The following is an 11,700-nucleotide window of genomic DNA, read 5'->3' as shown; positions in this document are numbered from 1 at the left end:
TCGCTGCATGCATTGACATCTCCACGTGCATTTCATTTGTCCCTCATTGAAGTTTTTTAAGATATCAATATACAAACTTCGGTATATTAGCTTTTAGTAGAGCGGCAAGCAGCGTAGAGGAAAGGAAATTATTCGGAAAATGTGAAGTTATTTTGACATGTGTTTCAAATTGAGTTGATTTTGTTTTCATAATTGATTCTAACTTGATGTTATGATTTTTGGTTTTTGAATTTTTACAAAATTGCATTCAAACATATAACACTTTGCATTCAAAATTGTAAAGTCATCGTTTATATAAAATCACAAGAATTAATTCATTCAAAATTGTCTTTTTATTACCGCATAACCAAACATGCACTTGAAATAATCTCCCAAAACTTAGTACAAGAACAATACACACTGCGATGGGGCATATTTCCCAACATCATGTGTTCATCACTTTGGCTTTGTTTGGATAATTTAAAAACAAACGGAGCAGCGAAATGGAATGGAAAAAAAAGAATTCATTCCATTTTTTGGATATTTTATGACGGAGCAAATTTAGTTTCCTATTCTATTGTTTGGAAAGTAGACGGAACAAAATGAATTATAATACTTTTATTCTATTTTTACTCTTATTTAAAAACTATCATATAAAATATAAACTAACTTGAGGAGTTCAACATTACATCCAATAAATAAAAACACAACTTAAGCCTACATATTGGACGTGTTGCCAAAATATCAATCCTAATTTGTCTAAAACAATCAAACATTAAGTTTTTAAATTTTGTTGAAGGCTTAAATATGAAAATAGTCCCCGCAAATATCTGATATTTTGGTTTTAGTCCCTGTAAAAATTTTTGGTTTTAGTCCCTGTAAAAATAATTTTTTGGTTTTAGTCCCTGCAAATTAAAAATTTTTGGTTTTGGTCCTTGGTATTTTATTTTAGTCCTTGTAAAATTGATTCATATTGGATTTGATCCTTGTAATATGTAGAATATTTGATTTTAGTCCCTCAAAATGAATATTATAGGAACCAATTTCAATATGAAATGATTTTACAAGGATTAAAACAAAATACGAAGGACCAAAACCAAATATTCTATATTTACAGGGACTAAAACCAAAAAAATATTTTTATAGGGACTAAAACCAAAACGTCAAATATTTATTGGGACCATTTTCATATTTAAGCCTTTGTTGAATTGCCATCACGTACGTATACGAGCGGTTTATGTTGCATTGCTACAAGAAGAATGCACGATCAAGAGGAAGGAGTACAGAGAAGTAGGTACAAACAGAAAATGAAAGAAGGATCAAAACGCTAAAAAATAGGAACAAATTAATTATTAATGCTTTCCATTTCATTGCAAACACAGCAAATCGTATTAGATTCCATCTCACACAACCAATCCAAATAGAGTGGTGACAACACTAAGAAATTGAATTTTGTATCTAATACTAAAGTTGCTCCTCTAAATTGGATTGGTTATTTGCATAGCCTCTCAATAAAAACTTAGTTACAAGTATCCTGAAACAGCAGATGAGCATGAAGGAGAAATGGCAAAAACATGTAATATTTATGGTTGATGAAAAAAAGATGTGAATTGATAAAATCATCGAAAAGATGTTCAAATTTTACACAAGGGCATGCATAGCTATTGGCTAAATGTACAAGAGTCTCTTAACAAGACCAGAACATAACAAAACCTATGAACTTCAAACATAATCAACAAAATAAAACTGTCCAGCTAAGTTTATTATACAATTCTGCCCTTGACACCACCAACAAGGTGACTTTCATAGAATATTGTTGCTCTATTTAACATGCATATACCTCTGTTGTTATCAACAGATAGCAATAAACAAGATATACACAATACAATAACCTAAATGTTGTGCAAACCAGGTTTACCCTCAACCAAACAATAAACTGGCCAACTCAATTCACTAATTAACGTGTTATAAACAAAAAATACTCGAAGGAAACAAGGAACAAATAATCGGAAATATCCAACTCAAATTCTCATTTAACAAAAAAAATGTCTTGCAATCCTGACATTGTAACATAATTAAATTCATATTGAAAGAAGGGAAATGAAAACAACAGATAGAATATTGTTTGAAAGATCCATGCCCCTAAACAAAAATCTTAACTCCTATCATTAATTAGCCCAGAAAAAAGCAACGTTCCGAAGACTTAGGTAGAAGCAGCTGCTCCCTTGTTCCTGGGTGCAGCTTCAGTACCTGGTTTCAAAATGAATCAATGTATCAACAAACAAGCAATCCAGAAAAAATAACAACTACTTTAATATAATCATACTAACAAAAGCTAAAAGAAACATAGAACAAAAAGATTTCACATTAGCAAAATTCAGAGACAAACAAATAAAACACCTAAAACAAAGAGACTTGACTCTTCTATACTAAAATAAGAGACCTATGATAAAAGGTGTAAGAATTAACATTTAACTTGTTATAATCATAATCATACTACAACACAAACAAAATAACACCTAAAGGAACCAAGATCCATTTGCTCTAAAATGGATCCTGTTTGGGTTGACTCATTTGAACTAATCTAGTAACATAAGTTTTGTGAGAAATAAAATGACATTTTTCAACTAATTTTGTTTTCAACTTATTTTCACAAGTTCTCCAATATAGCTTATAAAAACCACATATACTACCATAAATACAAATAATTTAATGTTCTTTTACTTTTTGTTGTAAAACATAGCATGTGCAAGCTAATACATAATCAATTATAATGATACATGCTTGTGTTATAAGCTGAAAATAAGTTATATATCCAAGCCCTTAATCATTATTATCAGATTAATAAATCACAACCCAAAAAATTACTACACCTAAATAAAGAGATTTAGCTCCCCTAAACGAACACATAAATAACGCATAGAAGCTAACATTTCACCTTGTTAAGCATAACAGTCATTCATCTATTGATTTATAAGTTATCAATTAAATATTTTCTAATGTTGCTCATTCTAGCTGTACCAAAAAAAAAAAAGCTTATTCTAGAAAAAACATTGTTGGTTTATAAATTAAATCAAATACAAAACATTTTACTTGTGGAACTTTACAGTTATTCATCAATTGATTCATAAATCACTACTTAATTACTTCACGTTCAAAACATTGCACATGCTAGAAAAGCCAAACACGGTAAATTGATTAAACAAAAGAATACCTTCTCTGAATCCACTCTTGAATCTGCGAGGCACATTCCTCAAGTACCTCATCCTACCAGTTCCAGTGGTCTTTCTCCTAATAGCCTTCTCACTCCAGTTATCTAAAATCATACAACACAAATTTCAAACCCAAATCCAAAAGCAAAACAAAATCAAATTTTGACACAAAACCCATTTTCCAAAACCCTAAAACTAAACAGAAAAAACGAATTTTGACAAAACAAACCCATTTTAAAAAATGGAAAGAACTTACATTTCCTTACACGTGCAGCTGGATAAGCACATGCTGAGCAGCGACTCTTCTGGAGATGGAAACTACGACGGCCACACCTAACACAGAGTGTGTGGGTCTTGTTCCTTCTCTTACCGAAACTACCTGTTCCCTTACCCTGCAAAAATCATTGATTCAATTTAAGTAAAGGATCAAAAATTGGAATGAAATTAGGGTTTTGGATCGATGGAGAGAGAGAGAGAGAGAGAGAGAGGGAAATTGAAATACCATTGTTGTATGTAGACGAAGAAGAAGCAGGTGGCAAACCCTAATCAGAGAGTCTGCGTTAAGAAGAGAGAGGATTTATATATGAAATTAAATGGGTTTTCGGGTCCTTTTTACATTTGGGCCCTTACTGCGGCCCAGTTATTTTCTATAAAGTTGTTCTTTCAGCACCTATTTAATTAGGCAAGGATGTTTGGTTAATAATCAATAAATCAAATAAATAAATGATAAAGTTCTGGATGAAGGTTGTTTTGTAGTTATTTTCAATGATAAATTGTCTTCGGTTTAAGATACAATGATAAATTTTGTAGGTTGAACTCCGTCGATCATATTTAACGCATGTGGAGTTATTATCTTATTCTTTGAAAAGCTACTTATTTAGGAGTTTTAAGTGAACATCAAGGTGTTGTCCTCTTTGTTTTTGGTTTAAGTTGTTGTGGTATTGGTTAAGCGAAGTTATAGCTGATATTTTATGGCATCTCTATTTGTTCTTGTTTAGAATTTGAGTATAAAGTTTGATCATTGAAATTTTGATTCCCAACAAATGCATACGACATTCCTCAAATTGGTTGTCGTATTTATTCTACAACACAACAAGTGTTCACATTTTGGAAACAAAATGTCCTTTTCCATTGTTCTAAGGGTTTGATATTTATAGGCGTATGTTTCCCAATATCTTAGAGAACGTTGACCCGCGACGTGAACATATATCTCGCGAGGTGAGTTATGATAAGGATAATCATGATGATGTTCCTTCAAATTTATGCAACACGACCCTTGCAGCCTGGAACACAAGTCTTTATGAACTCGGAGCGGGCCACTCGTAGCACACGTCGCGAGTAACGGCGAGCTTGGTCATGCTTAGTTCTTCACTTTTTGCTCTATTTCTTCACACCAAAACATCCGTAACAACTATTCCCAAAGAATAAACATTGATGAACTTGTAAAAGACATAACACTAGTTTTCCTACATGTCTAAACTATTCCCATCATGAATCTCTAAATTAAATTTTAATTTATAGCATACAATTAATTTTCTTTTAATTCAATTGAATCAGAGCATAAAATAAATTTAAATTAATCCCTAATATTTTTACACATGAGACTGAAGTCTAATATGAATTTATATCTTTGTTGATTAATTTATACATTGTTTTTACAACTGAACTAAATTTACGGGAACTGATTGATTAACTTGATACCTCTATTTATGTGTGGGAGTTAATAATGATCTTGCCATTTAATAATTGGCAAATAAAAGGGAAAAAAGAAAAAATGATAAAAATAGTTGGCGCTAAAAGGATATGGCGCGAAGACTCCACTGAAATTTCAATGAAAAACAAAAGAAAATATTAACATCACTACTAATACCTCTACTATTATACTGAATCCTTACTCGCAACTAAGCATAATCGAAAATGGAAAATATTACCAAGAAAGAAGAACAAAACCCTAATTTCTCAGCTTTCCCTTTCAAACCCTATTCTATCCAAATCGATTTCATGAACGCTCTTTATCAATCTCTCAATCATGGCGGTATCTCCATGTTAGAAAGCCCAACCGGTACGATTATTCTATTTTTTCAATTCAATTTCCATTTTTTATTCAATTTCTAAAATTACAATTAAAATTGAGATTTTTTTGATTATGTTGTTGTAATTATGAAGGTACTGGGAAAACCATGAGTGTAATTTGTAGTGCTTTACAATGGGTACTCGATCAGCGGCAACGAGACGAAGAAGAAATTACTTTAGGGTCTGTGAGTGGGAAGAATGAGAATCAAGGTTCAGATGATGAACCTGATTGGATGAGAGATTTTGTGGTCAACAATAATCATCAGAAAGAAGAAAAGAGAAAGATTAAGAAGGAAAAATTTGTGTCTGTGTTAGGAAAATTTGATAATGATTATGAAAAAAGTAATAAGAGTGGGAATTTGAAGAAGAAAATTGATGAAGTGGGTGATAATGAAGAGGAGTTTTTACTTGAAGAGTATGAGAGTGAAGACGAGGGTAGTAGTGGAGCGTCGAAGAGGAAAGCAAGTAAAAGTGGTTTTAGTTCTACGAGTGAAGACGAGTCTGGTGATGATGAAGAAGAGGAAGAGGAGAAGAAATTGAAGGTTTATTTTTGTAGTAGGACACATTCGCAGCTTTCACAGTTTGTAAAGGAGTTGAGGAAAACGGTGTTTGCTGATGAAATGGGTGTTGTGAGTTTAGGTTCCAGGAAAAATCTTTGTATTAATCAAGGTATGGAACTTTGCTTAATCTGGAAAGTTATTTTTTGGTTTCCTTTTGATTACTTGATTATGATCATGTTGTTACAAATGTTTGTGTTACAGAGGTACTTGCACTTGGAAACTCGTCTCGCATAAATGAGAGATGCTTGGAACTCCAAAAGAAAAAGAAAAATGATGCTACAAAAGTTAAGGTGTGTGGAGTTTGGATTTTAGAATATAGACTGTGGTGGTTTGGAACAACTTCTTAGACACTCATGAAAACAGAAATATTAAAAGAATATTGCAATAGATATGAGCTTTTAAAGTAATGGCTTCTTGTATTTTGCCTTGCTTTTTTCAAAAGCACTTTTGTTTAACTTCTGTTAAAACATAAACAAGCTTACTCAAATTTTTGTTAGGGAAGAAAGAACTATTAGCTTCTTTTGACTGAGAAGCTTTCATACACTAGAAGGTGGTTTAAACTGGGCTAAGGATCTACGGATCTATTATTGTTCTTTTGGTACAAGCACGCTGAACCTTAATATTGAAAATGACTTAATGCCTTCTCTTCATTTTAACTGGGGATATTTGTGATACAACTATGCATGCTTGACTTTGTCAATAGTCATAAATAGTTGAATTTGCGCGCGTCTTCATTTAGAACAAGAAGATTGTGCTCAAGATTTTATAGACGCTTGATATTTCCATTTGATCATGGTTTCTACATTTACTCTTTTTGCCAGGAGGATATATAATGATGAACCTTCAGTATTGGTGCTTTTACTTGTTCAACATTGAAATATTAATATTGGTCTGTGTGCATGGCTGAATAACCAAAACAAAAAAAAAGTTATATTAAGAAATATAAATTGAAGATCAAACCATAGGTATTTCTAACCTCTGCTAAATTTTTAATTCCAATTGAGCTTCTAAATATCCTACTCACTACCAAGTGTTACCAAAAGTTTTTTACATTTGAAAAATCAAGTTAATATAGATTTTAGCACTAATGTCTCTGGAACAATGCTTGTTCTTTCTTGCAGAATTTAAAAGCAGGCACAGGAGCACGCAGAACGAAGGCCTCCTCTGGTTGCCCAATGCTTAGAAAACGCAGACTACAACATGAATTCAGGAATGAGGTATCTCAACAAGGGCCTTTGGATATTGAAGATCTTGCTAACCTTGGAAGAACTATGGGAACTTGTCCATATTATGGCTCTAGAAGCATGGTTCGGAGAGTTGATCTCGTGGTCCTACCATATCAATCTCTTCTTTCAAAATCATCTCGTGAAGCACTTGGTCTGAATTTGAAATCAAACATTGTTATAATAGACGAGGCTCATAATTTGGCTGATTCACTCATCAACATGTATGACTCCAAACTTACTTTATCACAGGTATGTTTGTCATTTCCATATCCACCTTGATTGAAGTTTTACTAGTTTCTTTCAAAAGCTTGTTTAAACTTGCCATTTGCATCAGCAGTCAGTATACTTTGTATTTTTCGTGGGATGACGAAGCAACTACCAAAATTTTAACTTGAGGACTCTACCCAAATTCTCAGCCTTCCCAATCATATGAACTAAGGCTAGGTTTCATTTGGGGTTGATTGATTTGAAATCTTACAAAATGAAGGGGTTTTAAGGATTTTGAATCTTGATACATTTATTAGTCAATTATTGTGTCTTTAGTGTTAAACATCACAAGAGTTATTTCATTTAGACACCAATGTTTTGGATGTTTAGTTTTGATTTTACCGTGCATTGATAGATGATAGTTCTCTGTTTGTACAGCTAGAGAATGTGCATCGCCATATAGAGCGGTACTTTGTGAGATTCCGGAACCTTTTGGGACCTGCTAATAGGAGATATATTCAAACTCTGATGGTCCTTATACAAGCATTTCTCCGAGTACTAGTAAATGAGAAAGATGGAAATCTCATGGATTCATGCCGTGATACAGAACAGGCTTCTGAAGAAAGGAGAGCCTCCGATTTTACTATGGCCATCAATGATTTTGTATTTGAACTAAATATTGATAATATCAACTTGGTCAAATTGCTAACGTACATAAAGGAAAGCAATATCATGCACAAGGTGAATCTCGCTACTAAATATTTTAATTTTCTTCTGACACAACAGAATTCCATGTGATGCTTCTGAATCTTCTGTTGTCATTTTTTTATGTAAAAGTTTACTTTATTTTCCAGGTTAGTGGTTATGGAGAAAAGATGGCTACATTGGAGAAGGTATCAGCACTTAATATAACAGGGGAACATGGTGAAGATGGAAGCTGTCAGTCCGCTTTCCAGTCATTAGCTGCCATGTTGCTATCACTGGTTAACAAGGACAGTGATGGACGGATGATAATTTCCAGGTCTAGTTCAACAAGCTCAAGGAAGCAAGGTCAAGGATATATTAAATATGTTATGCTCAGTGCAGAGAAGATTTTCTCCGAGGTTTGTGTTAATTAGAAAAGGACTTTATAGTGCTATTTTATTTTACTTACAAATAATGGGTAACATAAATGATAACTTTGAAACTTTCAATAGATTGTAGATGAAGCACATGCTGTCGTGTTAGTAGGGGGAACACTTCAGCCAATAGAAGAGACAAGGGAGAGACTCTTTCCATGGTTACCACCAAATAAGTTGCATTTCTTTTCTTGTGGTCATATTGTCCCTCCAGAGAGCATTTTGCCAATTGCAGTTTCCTGTGGACCTACTGGTCGCTCTTTTGATTTTAGCTACAGCTCCAGGAGCTCGGCAGACATGGTGAGCATATCATTGCTCTCATCTACCATTCTTATAGCTAAAAGGTTTTTCAATTGAAAAAGAAAGAGCAGAAATTGTTTTTTGATATTTTTGAAATAACAATAGAAACCAAAATTATTTTAATAGTTAACACAAAATTTGGATCAATTGTTTTGCATTGTGGAAAAGAAACGCAACAACAATTCATGAAACTTTTTATGAGTAAAAAAAATTAGAACCATCTTTTTAGAACCATATGAACCTATTAAATGTGAAAAATAACTAATTATGGCGCATCTTGTGTATTACAGATGCAAGAACTAGGTCTTTTGTTATGCAACTTGGTGACTGTGGTTCCTCAAGGAATTGTGGTCTTCTTCCCTTCTTTTGATTATGAAAGTAGAGTGTATGAAAACTGGGAATCTTCTGGCATCCTCGAAAGGATTACAAAGAGGAAGCGTGTCTTTAGAGAGCCTAGAAACAATATGGACGTTGAATCTGTTCTCAAGGAATATAAAGATACCATTTATACTCCATCAAGTGTGAATTCCGAAGTGAACCAAGCATCTCATACTGGTGCAGTACTCCTAGCTGTTGTTGGTGCAAAGTTATCTGAAGGGATCAACTTGAGTGATGGAATGGGTCGATGCATAATCATGGTTGGTCTGCCATATGCTAGCCCATCTGACATTGAGTTATTGGAGAGGATAAAACATATTGATGGTTTTAGAAATTCCAAGTTCCTTGAAAATCCTGGTTTTTCTGCTAGTTATGATGTATATGGTGGAGATATACAAGGTGGCTTTGACATATTAAGAAGTTGCAGTCACAGGGGAAAAGAGTATTATGAGAATCTCTGCATGAAAGCTGTAAATCAATCAATAGGTATGTGCTCACAATAATCCCAAAAATTTAATTTTGCAGTGTAAATATCTCAAAAGATTAAGCACTGATTCGTGGAATTGTCGCTACTTTAAATTGTTTGTTGAAAAATAAGATGAATGAATCATTGAAATTATAGGAATCTGACAATTTGATCTTTGTAATTAACATATTATAAAGTGATCTTAAAATTTGAAATTATTGCTATCACATGGAGACAATCGTGATAGTGATTTTTTTTTTTTTCATTTTATTTTAAGATCATTTTGAAATTTCGCTACAATGACCAAATCGTGTTATGTGTACAATCTCAAAGACTAAACTGGCGGTACTTTCAAATAACCCTATAGTCTCGATTAAGATGTTTGATGCTGCATACAGTGAGAGTTAAACCTCTCGGAGGATCCACTACTTCATTGAATTGCACATCTCTAAAACATTACGGTTTTCCAGTACTTATTAAGAAATAATGACTGTTTAGCATCTTTATGGATTTCCTGTGTGTTGTGCACTGTGTACCTAAATCTTAACAGGTTTTTCCACCAACCTTTTCATTGATAAATGCTTGTTTATGTTTTAGGTAGAGCAATTCGTCACATCAATGACTATGCAGCTATTTTATTAGTTGACACAAGGTATGCATCTGATTCCTCAAAAAGGAGCTTTACCCACCCAACCACCAAGCTCCCCAACTGGATAAAAGACCGCCTCGTTTCTTCTTCCAGAAACTATGGGGAAGTGCATAAGTTGCTGAGTCAGTTTTTCAAACTCAAAAAGACATGTTGCCAATAGTCACTGCATTAGATCTTGCAAAGCCGTGATTTCCATTATATTTATTCATTCATTCATTTATAACTCAACTCTATCCTGATTTGGTAATACTTTTTACTAGTACTTAACATAAATATTTTTCACGAAAAGATAGAACAAGGAGAAATTGCACAGCAGGTTCAATTGACTCTTATGATCATGTTCATAGCCTCCCTAGATATTTACTAGTGGATGAATCTCCAATTCAATAATAAGATAATGGTTGTAAATAGTATAACATTTGACTCAAGACCTCATTTACTAAGGAATTATACCATGTGATATTTCAATGTTCAATATTAAAAAATAGAATATATAAATTTTAGATGAGATTAATTTGTTAGAAAAAGTTAACTATTGATATAAATAAGCTAAGGCTTACATATCATTTTACACTTAGTCTAAGAAATTACTTTTAGTTTGAATATCCGAAGTATATAATTAGTTTTCTTCACTTCTTAATATAATATTAATCTCTACAATTTATGTTAGAATTAATGCTATAATATTTGTTTCACATGACTTTTTTTACTGATTAAATTAAAAAAAGGTGTTGACCAAAAAAAATAATTAAAAAAAAAGGTGTATATACTTGGATAGAAATTTATTTTTTAATTTTTATCAAATTGATGTGGTCCAATCGAGAAGCAATTTAGATTTTAAGTGCATGTTTGATATCACAGTGGGTATGTCAGAATTGCAGTGAGTCACTGTGACTCTGATATGTTAACCATGATACCGAATACCAAACATGCACTAAATGTGTGGTTATGGCTTCGAGCTGATTTGTGTGTGAAAATTAGTCTTGGTCATTACACACTGAGATACCCTAAGAAGCCTTTTTTTTTTTTTTTTTTTTTTTGTTTAAAGATGACTTTTTAAAACTAATAACTTGGGAAGAAGAGTGTGTTAGGCCAACACTTTGTAAACGATTTTTTTTTTTTGTTTTTTCCGTTACTAGCACGAAGTCTGATTAAATAAACAATACAACTATACCATGGTTATCTTCTTTTTTAGATAAGCCTATATAAAGTGTCAGGGTAACTCACTCTCCCTCCTATGTATACATGGGTTATCCTAAGTTGAAATAATTCATCTGTAGAATCAGTTTGTCAAATCATGGTCATCCTCATGTATAAGATATACTGTTCCGTTATGTCCTTATAATCCATGTTTGTGCTTTCAAAGTTATGTCAGTAGCCAAAGTTCAGTAGCTTTCCACTGGACACAATTTTTCAAGAAAGCAACAGATAATGCCAATATGTTGAAAGACTAGTCGCTATAACTTCATAATTTAGGAAAGAGGTGGGTGGGAGAGTCATTGAAACTATGGCAAGTGTCCAATAGGGTCATT

General features: G+C 32.9%; 2 protein-coding genes across 2 annotated transcripts; one reads left to right on the top strand and one right to left on the bottom strand.

The window, feature by feature from the left end:
* Window positions 1–1,982: 1,982 nt before the first annotated feature.
* LOC25480464 (60S ribosomal protein L37-3) lies at window positions 1,983–3,827 on the bottom strand. Its single transcript, XM_013587087.3, has 4 exons — window positions 3,694–3,827; window positions 3,448–3,583; window positions 3,194–3,295; window positions 1,983–2,229 (listed from the first exon to the last, which is right to left on the bottom strand). Exons 1-4 carry the CDS (start codon window positions 3,694–3,696, stop codon window positions 2,183–2,185), a joined length of 288 nt encoding a protein of 95 aa, XP_013442541.1. The 5' UTR covers window positions 3,697–3,827; the 3' UTR covers window positions 1,983–2,182.
* Window positions 3,828–5,021: 1,194 nt separating this feature from the next.
* On the top strand, window positions 5,022–10,614 carry LOC25480463 (ATP-dependent DNA helicase DDX11). The gene is made up of 9 exons (XM_013587086.3): window positions 5,022–5,253; window positions 5,358–5,933; window positions 6,026–6,114; window positions 6,946–7,299; window positions 7,696–7,998; window positions 8,112–8,360; window positions 8,454–8,675; window positions 8,966–9,539; window positions 10,117–10,614. Exons 1-9 carry the CDS (start codon window positions 5,109–5,111, stop codon window positions 10,326–10,328), a joined length of 2,724 nt encoding a protein of 907 aa, XP_013442540.1. The 5' UTR covers window positions 5,022–5,108; the 3' UTR covers window positions 10,329–10,614.
* The last annotated feature ends 1,086 nt before the right edge of the window (window positions 10,615–11,700 follow it).

This window comes from Medicago truncatula, chromosome 4 (genome assembly GCF_003473485.1).
Source record: "Medicago truncatula cultivar Jemalong A17 chromosome 4, MtrunA17r5.0-ANR, whole genome shotgun sequence".
In the NCBI taxonomy this organism is placed as follows: domain Eukaryota; kingdom Viridiplantae; phylum Streptophyta; class Magnoliopsida; order Fabales; family Fabaceae; genus Medicago; species Medicago truncatula.
This window is presented reverse-complemented; position numbering and strand designations above follow the sequence as displayed.

What these genes read in the sequence shown, in the direction of transcription:
- LOC25480464 (XM_013587087.3), bottom strand. An exon ending in AGCTGCACGTGTAAGGAAAT is followed by an intron (nt 3,296 to 3,447) that starts GTAAGTTCTTTC and finishes GTATGATTTTAG; the next exon opens with ATAACTGGAGTGAGAAGGCT. An exon ending in CAAGAGTGGATTCAGAGAAG is followed by an intron (nt 2,230 to 3,193) that starts GTATTCTTTTGT and finishes TTTTGAAACCAG; the next exon opens with GTACTGAAGCTGCACCCAGG.
- LOC25480463 (XM_013587086.3), top strand. Translation starts at nt 5,109, where the DNA reads ATGGAAAATATTACCAAGAAAGAAGAACAAAACCCTAATTTCTCAGCT. An exon ending in AAATCTTTGTATTAATCAAG is followed by an intron (nt 5,934 to 6,025) that starts GTATGGAACTTT and finishes TTTGTGTTACAG; the next exon opens with AGGTACTTGCACTTGGAAAC. An exon ending in AAAGCAATATCATGCACAAG is followed by an intron (nt 7,999 to 8,111) that starts GTGAATCTCGCT and finishes TTTATTTTCCAG; the next exon opens with GTTAGTGGTTATGGAGAAAA.